Source organism: Podarcis bocagei, assembly GCF_964188305.1.
Source record: "Podarcis bocagei genome assembly, chromosome: 9".
NCBI classification, from domain to species: domain Eukaryota; kingdom Metazoa; phylum Chordata; class Lepidosauria; order Squamata; family Lacertidae; genus Podarcis; species Podarcis bocagei.
Window position 1 is genome coordinate 75,100,060 of NC_138134.1, and position 22,367 is coordinate 75,122,426.

Below are 22,367 nucleotides of genomic sequence, written 5' to 3' on the forward strand. Positions count from 1 at the left end.
GTCCCAAATTCGTCTTATCTCTGCTGATGCCCATTTTCTCCTTTGAGTGAAAATTCTTTGTGTGGTGTTCTACCAAATCCTTGCTTGTCACCCAGCTCTACATCCTATCCCTCTCCCCCAAAACCCAGTTTATCTTAGGAACTTAGCCACAAAAGTCAAGCGAAGCGCAAGAAACATTTTGTTTTCAGCCAAGCCTATGTTGTAACAGACCACATTGGCCTTGCAAACTAGCCGAAAAAATATTCTTTTTTAAAGAAAGCCGGTGAGAGCAAACATACCTGCATTGCCATTTGTGGCACATCAAAAGCTGTTTAAGGGTCAGTGGCTTCCATTTTACAAAAGCTTCCTTGCTTGGATGAGATTCATACTTGCCAAAGTGGAGTAGCTATTGACAACACTAACCCCGGGCTGTCCAGGAATCTAAAAGACATCACTACCACATTTCTGCATTTGAGAATTATGCCCCTTTGACAAGAAAGCATTCAGCTTACGGAGCCAGATGAGAATATGTATGAAACTTGGAAACAGCTATAGGTCACAGCCCAATTTTAGCTTAAAAGTAGAACGCTGCTGCCTGTGCCCCTGCCAAAAAAATAATAATCTGAGACTTTCTAAACCCTACAAGCCTTGACAGAGGGAAGCATGCAATGCTATAAGGATGTTGACAAAAAAAAAATCATGAAAAACCCCTTTCAAAAACTATGCCACCTGTAAAGCAAAGGCAAGGCAATAAATCCCATGCCACAGAAAAACTGCATATGAATAGCAGTGGCTCTTAACATTATTTGCCTATATTTCTGCAATTGGGAATCTTAAGTGGGCAATTCCTTATTAATTAAGGAATTGATTAAAGATAATTCCTTATTAATCACTGTTTTGTGCACTCAAGATCAATAAATGTGGATTAATCCATTCAAAGTGTGTTCCAGTCATTCATTTGGAACAGCAGAAAAACCCACCCAAGACCTCCACCCAGGAATTCTAAACAAGAAGGTGATTAAAGTGTAATAAAGGATGGTGGAAACCTATTACATTTATGTGAACATTCCATATTACCCACAATGCCTTTCCTAGAATCATAGAATTGTAGAGCTGGAAGGGACTCCAAGTGCCATCTAGTCACAGCTAAAGAATCTCTGGCAGATGGCCACCCAAGCTCAGTTCAAAAATTTCCAACAAAGGAGAGCCTCTTCTAGAAGAGATTGTGAAAAACAAAATACACAGTTTAAAATGCCAAGCACTTTACAGCATCACTCTCGCTCGCATTTCTCCTAGCCCACCCGGTTATGTAGGCAAAGCTAATTCTCCTTTTGCAGATGGAGAATAAGACTCATTTAGAGTGATAAGTGAGCTGGGGATTACATCTAGACATTACCACTGGACTGCATTGGTACCATTAACGCTTGAAGAGCTTTCCCCGCTCCCTGTTCACCTTCAAATAAGCTAGCTGTCACTCCAGGGAGGAAAAAGAGCACATATAAAATTCTATTAGAATAAACATTTTATTTACAGGATAATCACTGCGAGAGACATTTGCAAGCTAGGGACCATTTCAGGGGTATGTTGCCATTCCTAAGAATACTGAAGCACAGACCCTGCAAAGAGATGCTGGCAACGGAGCAGCTTCGAAAAGGTACATTATATGGCAGTGCTAAACTACCTAGCTACATTGCCCAAGACCAAGAGCATCAGTGTGTGAGGAAACTTTTCAGAATTTTGGTTCTGAAAACCTGCAGACAGGTCACTGACTACCTATGTCATCTAAAGCGCCAAACACTTTGTGGTGCAAATAGCTCAGCTTTTCCGACCGGCTACGCCTGAGCAAAGGCAGCCACTCCCAGAAGGGCAGTTCCACCACTACATATCCCATTTGACGGAGTTGCCTCCTTTTCAAACTGTGGAACCCCAGAAGGCGTTTGGTGCTGTAGCAGTAGTGGTTCTTGCCAGACACCTGGACGGCTAGTTTCACATCCTGCCCTTGAAGCTCATTCAACCGAGGGGCTGGAGCTTCGCACAAAGAGGCCTTGGGTTTGGTTAAAGCATTCAAGATGGCGCCCGTCAGTGGAACTCCGTTCGAAAACGTAAAATGATCCCAAGTGGGCGGGGGCGGATCCTGTGGCAATGCTGCTGCTGCTCTGCTTGGGGTAGACGTTTCTATCTTGCTTTCAGTATTATTCACAGGGGATTGGCGACTAGGCCTACTGTTTAAAAGCTGACTCATCAAGTCATCTGTAAGGCAAACTCCATCTTCATTCAGCTCCAATTTTACAACTGCCTGAGAGTTAAACGGCAACGGCTTTCGGTCAGAGTCAAAACGAATCTCCAAATCAACAGATCTGGTATGAGGCAAGAGCATGTGACTTTTGACATACTGGGGCCCACCCAACATCTCCCCAAGTAGAGACAGAGCTTCAGTAGATTCCGGCTTCGTTAAAATATCCTTCTTGGCAACGTTCCACAGCATCTCTGCTACCTCTTGCCTAAGCTGCGGCTCAAGGCGATGGCCTGTGTAACTGGGGCATTCAATCTCCACTGTGCCATCCAGAGTGAACAAGTCCTTGCTAAGGTCAAATTCACTCCTGCTGATAAATTCTGCAAACTCAGGACCCAAAGCATAGTCTATCAAGTCGTTCGGGAACCGTTCTGCAAACGCCATAGCTAACAAAAAGGTGAGGAAATGCTCCGGGAATTTCTGGATTTCATGCATCTTTGCGCGCATCTCTTCCTCGAGGCTGGCATAAAGCTCCTCTGCATTGGGGGGCTCGTAGTTCAAGCATCCAAATGACCACAAGAATTTGGCAATATCTTTGCTCCGGCAATAAGAAACTCTGGAAGGCAAAGAGGCAGCAACAGCGTTCATAATCCTTTCATCCAGATAATGCAAAGCTGAACAGGCAAGGGTGATGTGCATGACACCTTGAATGCCTATAGTTGGTATCATGGGAGGAACAACATTCCCAAGCTGATTCATAAAGTCAAGATGAATAACATGAGTGTAGCGGTACATCTTGAGGACATTCACCAAGGCAAAAGAGCTCATGTCTGACATACAGGCAGAGACTTTATCTCCAATTTTCCGCATGGTATGTTCTGAAAGACCGTTGTGTGACTTGAAGAACCCTAAGCAAATGGCACCCACTTCCTCTAAATTGAGAGAGTCCAACTGTTTTAACACCAAGAAGTCCAATTTCTTCATTAACTCTTCAGGGGCTTTACGGCCTTCGCCTATGATGTAGACCAGCTGGACCAGGTGGGGCAAAGAGAGTTCTTTCCAACGCACGTTGACACAGCTCAACATGCTCTCCAAGTACTGGGGGACGCTGCGGCCTAAGCAGCGCCACAGGTCAGCCACCATCAGCTGCTGGTCTAGCGTCATGTCCCAGACCCGGCGGCAGCACTCTGCTTCGTACACATTCAACATAGAGTGGGAGGGTGGGATGGCCAGGCAGACAAATGCTTCTAAAACCATCATGAGCTCGGAAATATCAAAGAGCTGGACCTTCTCAATTCCATAGCGGCACAGCACAGAAAACCTTGGATTGGACTTCATGCTTACTTGTTGTTCCACTGGCAAGCAGCTCAGCTTGAAGAAATACTCTGCGATTGCTCTTGGTTTCAGGCTACTTTTCAACACAGCGATTTTTTGCAATATCCGGTCACGTTCTTCCATGGAAATGGGCTGAGGGAACTCGTCTCGGTTGTAGCACAGAGATCTGTATTCGGGCCTTTGCTTCTGGAACAGCCTGATATCTTCCTTAGGGTCATAAGACTCCACGTCAGCTGCTTCCCCGTTGTCTTTCACGGGGTCCAGTTTAGTTGGCTGCTCCAAAGAAGGTCGGATGGGCTGAGTGTGATTGCCTTCCAAATCCAGCAGTGTGTTCTGCGTGCTCGAAAGCTTCCGCGAGCAGGTAATGTTGCAGGCATTCTGTAACGGTTTGGCACTAATCCTGGGACAGTCACTTTCTAGCGAACCCTCCTCCAAACTTCTCGAGGCTTCCTCACGAGATATGGCTTTGGTTCCTGGGTAGGCGGATGGATTAAATGATACCCGGTATTCTGCAGGCTTCCACAGTCTGAGCATGGTGGCGGGTTTAGAGCTCTCTCCCGCCTCTTTGGTGGGCTGGCCGCCTTCTTCTGCCTTTCGGAAGAATACTGTCTTGCCCCCAGCCTTGCTTGTAGTAGAAAACGCAGCTGCCCTGCAAGGCTGCCCTGCAAATCTTCGGCATATTATCCTCGTAGCCATGGTCACAATTACCAGGTCAGAAATGGTCCCAGGTACTGAAAAAAGGGCAGATGAAGAATGAGTGGCTTGCATCCGTCATGATGGCTTCTCTTTTTCTTTTTTAAAAAGACTTAACCGTTTAACACTATAGTAAGACATGCCCTGAAAGGCAGCTTTTACCCAGCACTTCAAACAATCTCAGCACATGGATATCCACCAGAAAGTTGACTATACTCAGCAATAATCCTGCTCCATCCTCTCACGCAACCAAGGTATTCTGCAAAAGTGAAGGACAGGTCCCTTATCTTAAGAGATTAGGTGCTCGGTTACTACAGGAATCTCTCTCAGGACTAGAATACGCTATGAATTGTATCCATACATTAGTGCATGTCTATGTAGATAATATCCTACGTTAACTTCGAATATTTAAGGTTTGTGCAAATCTTTAGTATGAAAGAAGCAGCAACCCCCCCTTAGCAGTATGCGGCCTACAGTGGTTCTCAAACATTTTACAGAAGAAATTCACAAATAGCATTTAAACAAAGATTTAGGACACACCAGTTGGGGTCCATTCCTGACTATAAAGTAACAACTCTTTGTGCTGCCTTTATCCTGCCTTTGCAAGTTTGAATGACTAGTGTGATCAAACCTCCCACATCCACTATCAGCGGCCGAAGCTGTTGCTGGCTGAAGTGGAAATGGATCCAATCCAAAGTCTTAAAAAGTGCAAGAAGCAGGGCTGTGATGTTCAGACTTCTGACTGACTAATCAAATGCCCTGGTTAATTGTTTTCAAGCGGACGTCCTTAGAAAAAGCACTATCAAAAGCATTCTCACTCCCTTGCAGGACTATTGTTTTTATTCTTTTGAAATGTTTCAGGTCTTTGGAAGACAAAGGTACTGGAGACATGCTGGCCCCAGAAAATGAGAAATAAATGATAGTTTAAAATGCCTTTTTTTAAAACAGGATCACTCAGGTATCTAGAAGCTGTGAAGCCTTATCTGGCTGTTCTTTAGGCACAGATGCTCAACACAAGATGTAAAAAAATGGAAGAAGGAAGTTCTTGAACGCTCTACCATGGCTGAGGGCTACCTGAATGCCCCATGCACAATGGGCCTGCTGATTCAGTAACAGTCCATATGGCTTTGGCAAGAGAAGATGTCTTTGGATTCATGCCCGAAGAACCACCTTACATTCAGCAACATCCAGCTTTCAAACAAAATGGCAGTTCCAGTTTGAATGTACAGTGGTACCTCGTTGAGCATCCAGGATCCGTTCTGGAGCCCTGGACACTTGACGAAAGAGATGCTTGACAGAGTGTCACTGTGTGCGTCGAGCAGTTTTGCGCTTCAGCACATGTGCAAAGTGGCAAACCCGGAAGTAACCCGTTCCGGTACTTCTGGGTTTGCCATGGACGTCCGCCAAAATGTACGATCAAGGGGGTGGATGTTCACAGAGGTATGACTGTATTTCCAATGAATTCATTTTGCTCTGGATGCAGCAAAGACCAGAGGCTTTCAGCACATTTGTATGTCTGCTACACAATGACAGCGTGAGATGTCACTGGTTTGGTTCAGACATAATCTGGTTCAAACTATGATTCTAGCAAGCCAGGAAATCCATATGTAGAAAGAGGAAGAATAGGGAGGTGGAAACATGATGTCTGAGTTAAGTCCAAAGGATTTTGCTTAGCGTTAAGCACAACTTAAAACTACTATGCAACGTTGATTTCAAATGCTAAACCACAGAGTTGATGCAGTATAACTGATGGTAAGGAAAGTAGCCAAAAAATGGATTTGGTGTTAAAAAGGTTTTCAGTTAGCACTCCAGGAACTGCCACCACTTCCCAGAAGGCAGTTTTTTCAAAGTCAAGTCAGTGAAAAAGACCCCCACCCCCAGCCAGCAAAACCACCATTAACTCTCTTCTGTGTCTAATCTGCTTACACAGAGGGTTACTTAGAATCAAAAGCATGGTGAAATAACTTAACAGACGCCAAAGTCTAGATGTAGTACTATAACTAAATTTATGGTGTGACCATACTTGGAATACTGTTTACCACATCTCAAAAAGCATAGTGGAGGCCTGGAAAAAACAGTAACCAAAATTTTCACTGGCCTGGCACAACTCTCCTTTGAGGAAATATTACAAACATTTGAGACTATTTAGTGTAGAACAGGCATATGGAAAGTCCATTTCGGGGGTGTAATCCAGCCCGCCAGTTGGTTTAATATCTGGCACCTATGGCAGTCTATCTCCTGGGGTAAAATCCTAAAAAAAACCTCAATAAGCCCAATCCTAACAAAAGGTCAACAACATTGGTTGGCCCTCACACATGTTCACTTCATCAAATCTGGCCCTCTTTGAAAAAAGTTTGGACACCCCTGGCATAGAAGAAATGTGAAAAGAGGGAGCATGGAAAAAATGTGGAGTATAGAGATATTTTTCCCCCTCCCCACTCTGATATAATACTAAAACCCAACGAGGTTATCCAATGAAGATGAATGGTGGGAGATTCAGGACAACAAAGTAGTATTTTAACTGTACAGTGTTTAGCTAATCTGCTGAATTTGCTTCCTCAAAATGTGAACGATGTGTCAGAGTGGGGAAATAATAGCTATAGAATCATATAATTGTAGAGTTGGAAGGGATCCCGAGGGTCATCGAGTCGAACCCCTGGCCATTCAGGAATCTCAACTAAAGCATACATGACAGATGGCAATCCAACCTCTGCTTAAAAAGCCTTAAGGCAAGGAGAGGCCACCACCTTCCACCTCACGGTCGAACAGGTCTTACTGTCAGAAATTTCTTCCTCATGTTGAGTCGGAATCTCCTTTCTTGTAACTCGAAGCCACTGGTACGCGTCCTACCTTCCAGTGCAGGAGAAAACAAGTTTGCTCCATCTTCCATGTGTCAACCCTTTACATATTTGAAGATGGCTATCATCTCCTCTCAATCTCTTCTGGAGACAGTACTCCAGGTGTGGTCTGGCCAAGGAAGAGTAGAGAGGTACAGTGGTGCCTCGCAAGACAAAATTAATTTGTTCCATGAATCTTTTCGTCTAGCGAATTTTTCGTCTTGCGAAGCACGGTTTCCCATAGGAATGCATTGAAAATCAATTAATGCGTTCCTATGGTCAAAAAAAGTCCAAACAAAGCCAAATTTGGTACAACAAGAGTTTATTAAGTGCTCTTTAAAGTCACACATACTGTAAAGAGCATTTCAAAATTCAAACCCAGAATTTTTTTAAAAAAACAGCAGAGTGGCCCAATGGTCTCAGAAAATCGTAAAAATGCAGAAAAAAACACACAAGCTTCCAGATTCTTGCAAACCCCTTCCCAACACCAAGTCCTTGAATTCCAAACACCCCAACCCAAAATCCAAACCCCCCCAAAAAAGTTTTAAAAGCTTAACTTACCAAATGGCTGCAAAAGAAGTTTTGGAAAAGCTTCAAAACTCACCAAAGTCTTTAAAAACCTCAAAAAAGGCTACTATGTACACTGCGTTCTATGAGTTGCTCCTCAAAGTCAAGTCACAACTGTATTAACGGTGTTAAGAAAAAGGAAACAAACTTGCAAGACGTTTTCATCTTGCGAAGCAAGCCCATAGGGAAATTCATCTTGCGAAGCAGCTCAAAAACGGAAAACCCTTTCGTCTAGCGAGTTTTCCGTCTTGCGAGGCATTCGTCTTGCTGGGCACCACTGTACTATTACTTCCATTGATCTGGACACTAAACTTCTGTTGATGCAGCCTAGAATAGCATTAGCTGCTGCATCACACTGTTGACTAGGATTAAGCTTGTGGTCTAAGTTAAGTAGTAGCAGGGTTGGTCACAACTGATTTCAAGAACCCTTGGTGGAGCTATTACAGCTGCCCACCCACCTCAGGACAAATTAGGCTAGGAACCAAATGATCCACATGAGGATAGAGGCAGCTTATTTAGCTGACATATCAGGAGAGAGACTACTGGTACACCTAGCCCAGTACTGCCCATCTTAAACGACCAGCAGTTCCCCAGGGTGGGATACAGAAGATGGTTCTCAACACTTACTACAGGCTTCCTCAACCTCGGACCTTCAGATGATTTGAGACTACAATTCCCATCATCCCTGACCACTGGTCCTGCTAGCTAGGGATCATGGGAGTTGTAGGCCAAAAACATCTGGAGGGCCAAGCTTGAGGAAGCCTGACTTACTACCTGATCCTTTTAAATTGAGATCACAGCAACCATGAAAACCCTATGATCTACCACTGTGTTAAGCTCCTCCCCAAGCAAACAAAACCCTGATGAATTGCAAAGTAGAACACCGTATTTTTGCATTGGCCTGAAATTCTCTTTACACTCTTGTTTTACAAAATATAGATAGCCTGAGACGCCAATCTGAAGGCTGATGAAGAGAAGAGAGGTTCTTTAAACCCTTGCTCTCCAGCCCATTTCCTCATCAAAATTAAGCTCTCAATGCAGCTCTTTCTCTGAGGAAAGGAATACATACAGATTTTCTGTAAAGCAAATAAAATAAATTCTGTTTCAAAAACTAGCAGAACCACACAATATCCTGTTCTGTCAGTAATAATTGATCATAGGCGAGAAGAAAAGAGTCTGTTGCTGCCACCTGGTGTTGAGAAAGTGGAGCCACCACAGAACCAGAAAAAAGAAAAGCCCAGAGCTTACAATTTTATTTTATTTTTTTGGAAAACTGCTCAGATTTCTAGCCCATAATGCAGTGGGCAAAAGCAAAACATGTCAGAACAGTATGCCTGTAATACGTAGGCAGGACTAATTGATTGGCTTCTTTTTCCTGCATTGATACAAGAAGTTGCTGGGCTTGTGGGGAGGAAATAAGTGAATTGAGAGTAGGGAGGCCATATTTGTTAAGAGAGTACAGAGAAAATGGGGCTCCTAGTGCCTTTTTAGGGTGGCTCATGCACATCTAGGCAAGCTGACTCAAAGTGCAAAAGATGCAGAAAAGACTGCAGCCTGCAGTGGAAATGGGTTAAAAGACACCCCGTATTCTGTGTTAGAGGCCCCCATGTAGTTTCTATAGAAGGACCACTGTGCAGAGGATGACTCATGGTTTCAGTTGTATCTACACAAATGCACAGAGTATAGAAAACAAGTAGGATGAATTGGAGCTTTTAAAACAGGATGGCAAATATGACCATGTAGGCATTACTAAAACCTGGTGGGATGAGACTCGTGACTGAAATGGAGAAATCTGTTCAAAAGGAATACCTCAAACAGGAAGGGAGAAGTGGCAGCATTAAAAGTAAAGGATGTTTACACTTGTGAAAAGATGCATGACTTGGAGCATGAAAGACAGATTGAGAGTATATGGGTAAAAACTGTAGGAGAGGGAAACAAAAGTGACCTTACTGAAGGTGTCTGCTATAGACTTCCATAACAGACTTGGGTGACGCGCTCCTAGAGAAGATTACAAAGCATTCAAAAAAGAGACACGGGAGATTTTAACTACAGTGGTGCCTCGCAAGACGAAATTAATTCGTTCCGCAAGTCTCTTCGTCTTGCGAGTTTTTCGTCTTGCGATGCACAGTTTCCCATAGGAATGCATTGAAAATCAATTAATGCGTTCCTAGGGAAACCGCCTTCAGACCAGGTCCGGGGACAGTCTGTCCCCGGACCTCTTCTGAAGGCTGGGGGGGGGGGACAAGGGCTTTTCTTCCCACCCCCAGCATTTTAAAAAACCCCGGGACAGCGGAGGACTTCTCCGCTGTCCGGGGCGATCTTAAAATGCTGGCGGGCGGCATTTTAAAATCGCCCCGGGACAGCGGAGGACTTCTCCGCTGTCCGGGGCGATTTAAAAGCCCCTGGGAAGGCAGGCAGGGGGGAGCAAAGACTTTCGCCCCCCGCCGGCGTTCAGAAGAGGTCCTGGACCTCTTCTGAATGCGGGCGGGGGGCGAAAGTCTTCCCCCCCCCGCCTGCCTTCAAAAGCCTTCGGCGACAGCGGAGAAAGGCGCTGCCTTTCTCCGCTCTCCCAGGAAGGCAGGCAGGGGGGAGCAAAGACTTTCGCCCCCCGCCGGCCTTCAGAAGAGGTCCAGGACCTCTTCTGAAGGCCGGCGGGGGGCGAAAGTCTTCCCCCCGCCTGCCTTCAAAAGCCGTCCGCAATAGCGGGAAGCGCTTCCCTGCTATGCCGGACTGCTTTTAAAATGCTGGCGGTGGGGAGCAAAGCCTTTCGGCCCCCGCCGGCCTTCCTGGACCTCTTCTGAAGGCCGGAGGGGGGGAAAGGCTTTGCTCCCCACCACCAGCATTTAAAAGAGGTCCCCGGAGATTTCCCTATGGGCTTTCGTCTTGCGAAGCAAGCCCATAGGGAAATTCGTCTTGCGAAGCGCCTCCAAAACAGAAAACCCTTTCGTCTTGCGGGTTTTCCGTCTTGCGAGGCATTCGTCTTGCGGGGTACCACTGTACTCCAATATCTGCTGGAAGACACGTTTACTGTTAGGTGGATTTGTAGCTGGTTGACCAACCGAGTGCTCACTAACAGTTCCTCACCATCCTGGGAAAAAGTGACAAGTGGGGTGACACAGGGTTCTGTCAGAGGTTCACTGTTGTTCAACATCTTTACAAACTACAGTGGTACCTCAGGTTAAGTACTTAATTCGTTCCAGAGGTCTGTTCTTAACCTGAAACTGTTCTTAACCTGAAGCACCACTTTAGCTAATGGGGCCTCGTGCTGCTGCCGCGCCGCTGGAGCCCGATTTCTGTTCTCATCCTGAAGCAAAGTTCTTAACCTGAAGCACTATTTCTGGGTTAGCGGAGTCTGTAACCTGAAGCGTCTGTAACCTGAAGCGTCTGTAACCCAAGGTACCACTGTATTTGGATGAAGATATCCGGGGGATGTTCATCAAATTTGCAGATGACACAAAACTGTGTCCAGTTCTGGGCATCATAATTTAAGGAGGATATTGATAAGCTGGAACGTGTGTAGAGAAGGGCAACCAATATTATCAAGGATCTGGAAACCAAGCCTTATGAGGAACAGTTGAGAGTGCTGGGTATGTTTAGCCTGCAAAAATGGAGACTGAGAAGAGTTATGACAGCCATCTTTAAATATGCAAAAGGTTAACACATAGAAGATGGAGCAAACGTGTTTCCTCCCACTCGGGAGGGTAGTACCCGTACCAATCAATGGCTTCAATTTACAAAAAAGGAGATTCCAACTCAACATCAGGAAGAACTTTCTGACAGTAAGAGCTGTTTCACAGTGGAACAGATTCCCAGTAGAGGTGGTGGACTCTCATTCCTTAGAGGTTTTTAAGCAGAGGTTGGATTGCCATCTGTCATGTATGATTTAGTTGAGATTCTAGCAGTATAGGTGATTGGACTAGATAATCCCTGGAATCCCTTCCAACTCTACAATTATATGATTTTATGATTTCCAAGAAAGCGAAATTTACCATCTTTTGTATGCATGGTGTATGCATTCAGTGTGTTTGTCCTTGCCTGTGATGTATTAAGATATATACCCAAAAAAATTCACTTTACCTTGTGTGCCTTATCTTATTTAGCTTATAAAAGTTCGGCCTGTGTATTTTATGTATAGTGCCTCATTTACAGAAAACCATTGGAAATGTCATTACTACTAATTTATTATAACGGAGGAAAAACATATGTACAGGCTCCACAGGGAATGTTAGGCATTCTTTATAATCATATTACACCATGCACAAGAAACCTGCAGGTGCCTGGTGTCTGGACATGTGATAGTTGCCATTGCAGTGCTGCTCTGCAAATGTCACCCCCGAAAAAGGCAGAATACACATGGCAGAATATCAAGGCCTCCTCGGTTGGCCCTTCTCTGCCTGAGACCTAAGAGGCGGCTGCTGAGCAGACAATCCTGGGCTGCTAGATGATGGGCTGATTCACACGCTAATCCATAACGGTAGCATTAAGAAAAGTGCCTGCTGTGCAAACTGCATGCGGCTCACTCCACTGAGAACGTAAGAAAAGCCCCGCAGGATCAGGCCAATGGCCCATCTAGCCCAGCATCCTGTCCTCAGGGTGGCACTCTCCTCTCCTGTGGCCTCTGGCAGCCGCCATTCAGAAGCATCACAGCTTCTGACTGCAGAGGGCAGGGCATAGCCACCGTGGCTAGGAGCCATTCATAGCCCCTGGGGCTCCCTGCAGGTGTTTCCACAGACACGAATTTGCTACCAATTTACCCTGAATTATTATTTTAAGAAAAATCAGCCTTTGGCCCCTCCCTGAAGTGTAAATTAGTATCAATGAAAGTCTGGACGTGCCAGCAGAGAGATGGGGGGGGGAGGCACCTGGGGTCTATGACGCAAACAGGGGGGGCGTGGTAAGTGGGGGGAAGAGCACCGGCCAGATTACGTCACTCCCAGATGATGACGTGTTCCCCAGGGTCCTATAACGTAGAGCCGTGGGCGGGGGCTGAGGAGAGGCGACTGTGACGTGCCGCGCAGGGGCTCCAAGCATCGCCCCTCCCCCCTCGAGCGCGTCACCCTCCCCCCGCTTTGTATGGTGGGGGATGTATTTATTTTCGAGAGGGCCGGGCCCCCCTCAGGACACCGACAGCGCCTCCTCCTCCTCCTCCTCGGCCTGCCCTTCACTCACCGGGAACGGCGCTGCCTCCGTCCTCGTCCTCCTTCTCCTTCCTCCGCTGCCGCCGGGTCTGGCCCCTGTCAGGCAAGCCGCCTCTTTCCCCGCCCTGCGCGACCTCTCTCCTCAGGAACGCTTCCGGTGCCTCCCGCTTCGGCCGCGCACTTCCGGGAGAGGCCCTACGGCAAGCGGGTGGGCACAACTGCCTTCGCTAGCTTGACGTTAAGTACTGGAGGTGAGGCAGTGGAGGGAGGGGGCAAAAAGTCAGCATCCGCGCAGGCGCGCCGAGAGAAAAGTTCGGTTCTGCGCACGCGCCCGGCTGCCTCTCCGGTGTGCGCATGCTCCAGCACGAGGGAAAAAAACAAACTGCTGCCGCCGCGCAGGCGCAAGAGGGCGCCGTCGCCCCGGCTGTTGCTAGGGGAGAGCGCGGTCGGCGTCGTCAAGAGGCGCTTCCGAGACAGGCCCGAAGCGCCATGGGGCCGGTTCAGACTGCCTCTTCCCCAGCGGCGCGGCTTCCCGTTACTTTTTTGGGTTGCGTGACTTCCTCCCCTCCCTTCCTGTACAGGCCAAAGCCGAATGGTGACTGAGGCCGCTTCCTGGGGAGGGAGTCTCACTGAGGTCTATGGAGGCCATTGGTCGTCGCGGGGGGAGGGGGGATTTATTTATTTCCTGTTGTTGTTGTTTGGTCGTTTAGTCGTGTCCGCCTCTTCGTGACCCCATGGACCAGAGCAGGCCAGGCACTCCTGTCTTCCACTGCCTCCCGCAGTTTGGTCAAACTCATGCTGGTAGCTTCGAGAACACTATCCAACCATCTCATCCTCTGTCATCCCCTTCTCCTTGTGCCCTCCATCTTTCCCAACATCAGGGTCTTTTCCAGGGAGTCTTCTCTTCTCATGAGGTGGCCAAAGTCTTGGAGCCTCAGCTTCAGGATCTGTCCTTCCAGTGAGCACTCAGGGCTGATTTCCTTCAGAATGGAGAGGTTTGATCTTCTTGCAGTCCACGGGACTCTCAAGAGTCTCCTCCAGCACCATAATTCAAAAGCATCCATTCTTCGATGATTTATTTCCTACCCCGCCTTTTTCCTCCCAGGAGCTCCAGTCCCCGCGCATGGTTCTCTCCCCCTCCATTAATCCCCACAGCAACCCTGTGAGGTAAACCAGGCTAAGAGGCAGTGACTAGTTCTTGGCTAATAAAATTCGAGTTGCAGTTGTGGCATACAAAAACAATCTCACATCTTTTTTTTGGCAATTCCAGACCTATTATTCCAAGAAGAAAGGCCTCTGGATTCTTAACAAATGTGTATTTCAGCATGTTTTTCAGCTCATTATAAATCTTCTCCCAGAAGTCTTTCACCTTGGGGCAGGTCCACCACATATGGTGAAAGGTACCCTCCTTTTCTTTACATTTCCAGCATAGATTATCACTATTGTGATAAATCTTTGATAACTTTACAGGGGTCAGGTGCCATCCATACATCATTTTCATTATATTTTCCTTTAACATTGTAGCATTTTACATTGGATGTAGCATTTTACATTGGGGTACAGGAGAATCATGTATTATACGGTGCAGATGGCAAAACCTACTGGACTCCCAAGGTCACCTTTCATGGCCCAGTGGGAATTTGAACCCTGGACACTCCCAGACCTTTAGTCTTACACTCTCTAACCACGCCAACTCCAGTGTGTTAACATACTCAAAATTAAGTGCCTAATTGGGATTAAAGTTTAGCCAGGACCTTGCACAATTAAACAGGACAAAAGTGCTCCAGGTGACCTGTTTATTGGGCGTGTGCCCTCATTTGCTATTTACTGAGCATTCATTCTGATTTGTTTACAGGGGGGTTAGATGCTGTTGCATCAATCAAACAGCCCATGCTTTCCAGTGTGTTTTCTTGTCGCTTTCCTCTAGACCAAATGTTTTCAACATTTTTGGAGTCCACGGCTCCCTTGGCCAACTGCATTCTTTTTGCTGAATCCCTGTGGGGCTCAGGAGCCCAGTTATGTCACCTCTTGCCTGCAGAGCTGGCAGCCTCTCACCCTTTTTTGAATATCCTCCCTTGTGGAATGTTCCCTCCTCTCCCCTCTCCTTGGGAGTCCTCTGGGCAGCCACTGCTGCTGCCCCTGGACTCTCAGCTGCCCCCCTCCCATTTGCCTGCAGAGCTTATGACCAGAGCTGCTCCAATAAACAGCTGTGCAAGCCTTGGGGAGACAGAGATGTGAGAACGCATCAGGGAAGGGAGGAAAGGAAAAAGAAACTGAGGCCATTGTTGCCCACAACACCCCTGACCATCATTCAAGGCACCCCAGGGTGCCATGGCATACTGGTTGAAAACCACTGCTCTAGACCAATGGTTCTCAAACTCCCCCCCCCCACGGGCCACATGGGGGACCACTTAATGATTTCGCCCTGAATGGCAGGGGCAACCCAGCAAGACGGGTGGAATATAAATAGTAAAATTATTATTAAAAATAATGCCTGTTGTTGCATTTGCAATGCCCTGTGCTAGATGTATGACTACAGACCTATTGAATTAACATCTGTAGTGATGGAATGCTTTGAAAGACTGGTCCTTCAACACCTTAGAACCTGCTTTCCACAGGACTTTGATAAACATCAGTTTAACTATAGAAGAAATAGGTCCACAGATGATGCGATAGCTACCGCCTTTCATCTTGCAGCTAGTCATCTAGAGAAACCGGAGAACTATGTCAGGATGTTGTTTATTGATTATAGCTCAGCTTTTAATACCATCCTTCCGGAAACCCTCATTAAAAAGTTGACATGAACCTTTCTTCTACTATCTGTGACTGGATTAAAGACTTTCTGATAGATCGGACACAAACAGTGAGGATTGGACTTGTAACATCTAATTCCTTAAAAATCAGCCCTGGCACACCACAGGGATATGTGCTAAGTCCCTACCTGTATTCATTGTATACATACGATTGTGTATCATCTGACCCGTCTACTGCAATTATTAAGTTTGCAGATGACACCACCATAATGGGTTTAATAACAGGTGGAGATGAATCAGCGTTTAGAGGGGAGGACCAGAAAATATCTACATGGTGCCTAGGGAACAACTTGCACCTTAATATCAGCAAGACAAAGGAGATGGTGTTGGACTTTCAGAGGAAGAGAGGAGAACTTAGCCCCGCTGTACATCGGGGAGGGCTGTGTGGAGGGAGTGTCTTCCTTTAAATTCCTAGGAGTTTATCTCAGTGAAGACCTTACTTGGAAAATTAATACAACCCAGGTGGTTAAGAAAGCCCAACAGAGACTCCATCTCCTCGGAGTATTGCGAAAGAACGATGTCAGTCAACATTTGATTATCTCCTTCTACCGGTCCACAATAGAAAGTGTCCTTTCATACTGCATCACGGTGTGGCACTCTGGTTTGACTTCATCTGATAGGAAGTCCCTACAGAGGGTGGTGAACACAGCACAAAATATTATGGGCTGTCCTGTGAATCCGCTGGATGAAATAACGGAAGAACGTTGCCTCAGGAGAGTGAGGAAAATTCTCAGGGATGATTCACACCCTGGCCGGCACTTTCTTGATCTCCTGCCCTCGGGCAGAAGATATAGAAGCATGATTAGTCGCACCAACAGGGTAAAGAACAGCTTCTATCCGTGGGCTGTTAGGCTGCTGAATGAAAAGATAACAGGTCAACTGACTTTCGGGTTTGGGGTGTGTGTGTGTGTATGTGTCAGTAAACGAGGGGAATTAAGACTAAGCTGAGTGGGGGGTGCTCGTGTAATCTCACTGTATACAAGTTGTACAAGTGACAATAAAGTATTTCATTCCATTTTTACAGATTCTGAGGCCACCTTGCATTGTGTGCTTTTATTATTGTTTTGTTGACATGCTAATTTTTGTGTAAATGCGCTTGAGCTTGTCAACAGGCCATATAAAAATGTTTTATGATAAACTGTACCATGCACTTTTGGGCATGTGAGAGTTTATGCCACAGTATATCTATTACCCTTTGAAGTATCATCACGACTTTTAATGCAGATTAGAATCAGGCTGAGCATTTCTGTGCTAGCCATTAAACTCTTAACAGTGTCCTTAGCAACAGAGGAGGATATGTAGCATATATATATTTGAGAGCGGTTGTTCACATCCATCTGTACTTCACGCTTGCTGACCAAGGCAATAACTATGAAGAGCAGCAACTATAAAAAGAATGAACAGGGAAACAGATGGACGTTTAGACAGGCCATGAATAATTCTGAAACTCGTGATAGCTATGCCATTATGGCAATTTATGGGCAATATATCCTCCCTTAGCTGTGTTGGGTTTTTTTCCTCCTTTTCTGCAGTTTATATTCTGGGGGGGGGGGGGTTGACCACAGCTGTATGCTGTATTCCAAATGTGCCCCCACCATCTATTTGAATGAAGTTGCTATGATATTTGGAAGACTGAAATCAAGACAGCTGGTAATACCTAACGTAGAATTTGTTCCTACTGCACACCACCAATGTTTTCAGGAAGCTCACCATTATGCTCCCAATCTCTTTCCTGGAGCCAGTCCAGACCCCATGAGTGTATCCTAGATGTGAATATTTTTTGCTCCAATAGACATCACTTTACATTTGGAGCTAATCCACGAGAAAGGTGTGATAGTTCTTTGCTAAATTGCAGTTCTGCGTAGGGGTGATTTTGCAGCTGAGAAACGGTGATGGAAGACTCCTTACTGTCCATGGCCCCCGCCCCCATGCTACGCTTTCCACTGCAACTTCCCCCTCCTCTCCTCCTCCAGGGTTCCATACAACCATTTGTTTTCCTTTCACTCAGCTTGGAGATGTCTTTGACTGGGGGATGGGGCAGGGCATTTACACTCTGTATGGGATTTTCCTATCTTGAATAATTTGGTCTTGCCCTCAAGTTTGGTTTAAGGGCTGTTTTTAGAATCCTAAGCTACTAGCCCTCATGGCTGCAAACGAGCATAGCCAGGATTTATTGGGGGGGGGGAGGAATTATGTTAGAGGGGGCAGAACAGAGTTCTCTGCAATGCAATTGGTCAGTTAAGTAGTATGCCTTCACCTAGGAAATGCAAGCATGAAAACTTCCTAAATTTACATAATTTTACACTTGCTGTTCTTTTAAACATCAGGGGAAGGGCAAAGGGTTTGGAAATGGACAAACTAATAAATAACCCAATTGAAATGAATTATTGGCGTTTTCCACTGTACTGCAAACTTTCCAAGAGACCCACCTAGCTCAACACACGGGCACCAGACCAAATTTTAGGGCCAAAGGTCTTTTTTTTTGCTACCTTTGTGGCCTTTTACAAGCCATATAGCATCCTTGTGGCTAAGGGATGTTGCTCTATGCCTCTGGGTCAATCATTTGTTCATTTCCTACCCTTAAAAAATAAAAGAGGCACCCCACCTTTCTGCTTCAGGCAGTTTCAGAGCTCCCAGAGCTGCTGCTTGTGTAAAAAAATAAAACAGTTGCTCACGGTTATAATCCCAGCTAGCTCAGCTTCATGAAAGCATTCGGACATGACCACAACTAAATGCCATGCAAATGCCCAGGCAGATCCATTAATTAAATCAGCTGTTCAGCAAAGGCCTTAATTGGGCTGTGACAAGCTCCTGGAACAATTGTGACGAGAGTTTATTCCTCGTCTGTTGTTCTTATTAACTGCCACTTCCTCTGCAACGACAGGCCCCTTACGCTGGAAAACTGCGTATCTGTACGAGGTTCATCGCCTCCCAGGAACCTAAGAAGAGCTCTGAGAAATTAGGCCATTAATCTAGATCAGGGGTAGGTAATCTCATGCCCAGGGGCCAAATGCAGTCCTGTCTGGCCCTCAGAAGTCTCTCCATGCCACGCTCCCATCTTCCCAGGCTGCACCCTTCACTGGCCTTGTTTTACACCCTCCTTGAGTGTTTCTGACTGGCTGGGATGTGCCCTTGAACCCGAGCTGGCTCTTTCTTCTCTAGATGGGGGATAAGGAAGAGTGGGTGCACAAAATCTAGCCTAAAGGTAAAGGGACCCCTGACCATTAGGTCCAGTCGTGGATGACTCTGGGGTTGCGGCGCTCATCTAGCTTTATTGGCCGAAGGAGCCGGCGTACAGCTTCCGGGTCATGTGGCCAGCATGACTAAGCCGCTACTGGCGAAACCAGAGCAGCACACGGAAACACCGTTTACCTTCCCGCCGGAGCGGTACCTATTTATCTACTTGCACTTTGATGTGCTTTCGAACTGCTAGGTTGGCGGGAGCAAGGACCGAGCAACGGGAGTTCACCCCGCTGTGGGGATTCGAACCGCCGACCTTCCGAACGGCAAGTCCTAGGCTCTGTGGTTTAACCCACAGCGCCACCCGTGTCCTTACTGTGCACTTAAAATTTATATGAATTGCTTTTGCCCACTTTTGTCTCTGGCTGCATCCAGCACCGACAAGTGGCCCTTGGAAGGTTGACCAGAAGAGAGAATGCAGCCCTTGGGCAAAAGGTTACCCACCTCTGATCTCGATCAGCTCCCAAGAAAGTGTGCACAACCTTAGCATCTTTGTAAGATACGTTGGCGAGACTTCGGTCGGGCCTCTTTATAATCGTTCGTGGGCTTAATGCATTTCTAAACTGGACTGAATTTAGAAGCAAGTGGCCCAGTTTGCCAGACTCTGGGCAGGGTGACTGTCATATGATACAGCCGCTCAACAACAAATTCCACAAACAGTGGAACATGTGGATCTTGCTCCTGCCCCAAGGTTCCCTGCAATAAACACAAATTTCCCCTCCCTCCCTCTACACGTGCGTAAGTGCCTGTTTTTGTAACTGCAGCCACTTTTTCCAGTCATAGAAATAGAGGCAGATTCATTCATATTCCCATCAACAAAAACACCGCAACAGCTTTCAAATGTTTGCAGGGGGTCTTTCTCCATTTTTAATTTTTGCTCAGATAAAACACCTTGTCATATGGAGATATAGACAGACAGATGTGTGTATTGTGTGTGCGTGTGCATATGTACACACCAACATATACACATACCTCTCTATAGATATAAATATTTACATTATTTCAAAAACCACTATCCCATGGCAACAGCTGTTCTTGTCTTTAGAAACCAATGATGATGTACAAGAAAAGATGTTGAAACAAGTTTATTATTATTTTTAAAACTATTATGTCTCTGCTGCACATAAAGAAAAGGACTTTTTGTTGTAGCCTTCCCCATCCAGTTGTTTTGAACGACAGTTCCCATCAACCCCAGCTGCACAGCTGGGCTGCCTGGTCCAAAACTCTGGAGGGTATCAGGTTTGGAAAGGCTGCTTCGTTCTTTTAAACACAATGACCAGCAAGGCAAAGTTGGTGGGTCCATGTCGGAATGCAAGGGTTGGAAAGGATACACACCTCAAACTTTAGAGTGTTAGTTCTGAAAAGATTCTTTAAAAAAATAAAAATTGTGTTTCAGTCCCTTCCGCCCCCCTTCTTGTGGGTTTTGTGGTTTTAGTTTGCAAATCTCAGGTAGACATAGTTCAAAGAACCATCAACAGTCAACATGTGACAAAAAGATCAACAGTTTTGATTCAGTACACTTCTGGCTAAAATTCACAGTAAGAGCAGATATACAGAAACAGATTGAGGCTTATGGTTTGTTGTTTGTTTGTTTTTTAAAAAAGGAGGAGAAAAATAACATCACGGCCATTTTGCTTCCAACGTGCTGACCCAGAGCCAGTCTAGATTTTGTGTTTTAAAAGATATTAGCCGTCAGCAAAATCTAAAAACATGCAAACGAGAAGAGTTCTTATTGCTGGTGAAATCGCACTGGGTTATCCTGTCAACTAATTAAAAATCCTGCAGCTTCACATGTGTTATTCCATGTTTTCCTAGGACAGACTTCCCCAACTCGGTGCCCCCCACCAATGCTTTTTGCTGTTCTGCAACTCCCACCAGCCCCTGCCAACACAGCCAATAGTCAGGGAGTGTCTGTTGGAGAAGGCTATTCCAGACTGTCTCTGGGAAAAGACTAGTCTGAATAATGACTAGTCATTATTTGGGTCGTCTGAATAATGATGCTTCTTTTGTGCTACGTTCCCCATTTACGGTGTCTGAACACCTTCCCCACTTGCAGGGTCTAGCAAAGATTCTCCCATTTGCAGTCAGCCAAGGCCACCACAATTGGCACAGTGGTCTCAGGAGGCAGGTATTAAAGAAACTGCCAGTTATTTAATGACTACATTTAATTTTATTTGGCTTTTTACCGCAAGGGGGTGCCATTTGACTTTTCTCCCTCAGATGATGCTAGATCTGGCCTGAACTGTAGGAAGCAAAACTATTTTTGTCATTGTTTTTGACTGGTGGGTGGGAACTCTGTGTCACTCAGCCTAGCGAGTGAAGTCCCAGCACCATTCAGTCTCCCCGAAATCGATAAAACACACACCAGAAATTAGCTGGGGGAGGCATCCTTTCATTGATTTCGTTCCCAACAAACTTCAGCTCAAGCACAACTTATATGGAGTCTTGCCAACTTTTGACATCTTAATTTCCTCGCTTCTGGTGTTCCGGCCGCCAAAGGCTTCCCGTGCAAAAGAATTCCATAGCCCAGAATTCCACAAGTCCGGCAAGAAATGAGTCATTACTGAACGCAGCCTTTCAAGACTTTTCTTTGGTAACATACTTACAATGAGCCGTAGAATGGAATTCCCCCATGCGTTGCTTGTTTTGAACTGTGACCATGCGTTGGGCGACAGTACAGTAGGTGCAAAAATTATTGTGTGCATACAGCTTTGCAGGACTTAAACAGACAGCAAATTGGGAAAAACAGAACTCCCCCAGTTCCCTGGTTTAACACAAAGCTGTGAGCCCTCTTGCCCTGTCTGCTCTGTCCTTTTCCATGTGTGATATCTGCAGAGTGGTTTTGCTATGGGCAGCAAGGTGCACACACACTGGGCTTTTGCAGACGTCTCTGTATTAGCTAGCTCTGTATACAGAATGATGAAACCATAGAATTGGACAGGACCCAAAGAGTTATCTGGGCTAACCCTCTGCCATGCAGGAATCAAATACAGTGGTACCTCGGGTTACATACGCTTCAGCTTATATACGCTTCAGGTTACAGACTCCACTAACCCAGAAATATTACCTCAGGTTAAGAACTTTGCTTCAGGATGAGAACAGAAATCGTGCTCCGGCGGCGCAGCAGCAGCAGCAGGAGGCCCCATTAGCTAAAGTGGTGCTTCAGGTTAAGAACAGTTTCAGGTTAAGAACGGACCTCCGGAACGAACTAAGTACCGTATTTTTCGCTCTATAAGAAGCACCAGAGCACAAGACGCACCTAGTTTTTGGAGGAGGAAAACAAGAAAAAAATTATTCTGAATCTCAGAAGCCAGAACAGCAAGAGGGATCGCTGCCCAGTGAAAACAGCAATCCCTCTTGCTGTTCTGGCTTCTGTGATAGCTGCGCAGCCTGCATTCGCTCCATAAGACGCACATACATTTCCCCTTACTTTTTAGGAGGGAAAAAGTGAGTCTTATAGAGCAAAAAATACGGTATGTAACCAGAGGTACCACTGTATTTCCTGGCAGATGTTTAAAAACCTCCAAAGGAG

The 22,367-nt window shown here is 46.0% G+C and overlaps 1 protein-coding gene across 5 annotated transcripts in view; it reads right to left on the reverse strand.

The window, feature by feature from the left end:
- Nucleotides 1-13,070, reverse strand: part of LOC308594182 (RING finger protein 37-like) — a 29,455-nt gene extending 16,385 nt beyond the window's left edge. Inside the window, exons 1-2 of one of the 5 annotated variants that reach the window (XM_081207026.1) lie at nt 12,814-13,026; nt 7,091-7,207 (exon numbers count right to left, since the gene is read on the reverse strand). Coding sequence is in view for 1 of the 5 variants with exons in the window: in XM_081207023.1 (XP_081063149.1) it covers nt 1,742-4,243 (2,502 nt within the window). In the remaining 4 variants the exon portion in view is untranslated. Of the gene's footprint in view, nt 1-1,483; nt 4,279-7,090; nt 7,208-12,813 lie in introns of those variants that run through there. The other 4 variants (XM_081207023.1, XM_081207027.1, XM_081207025.1 and 1 more) reach the window with 4 other exon arrangements.
- Nucleotides 13,071-22,367: the final 9,297 nt, after the last annotated feature.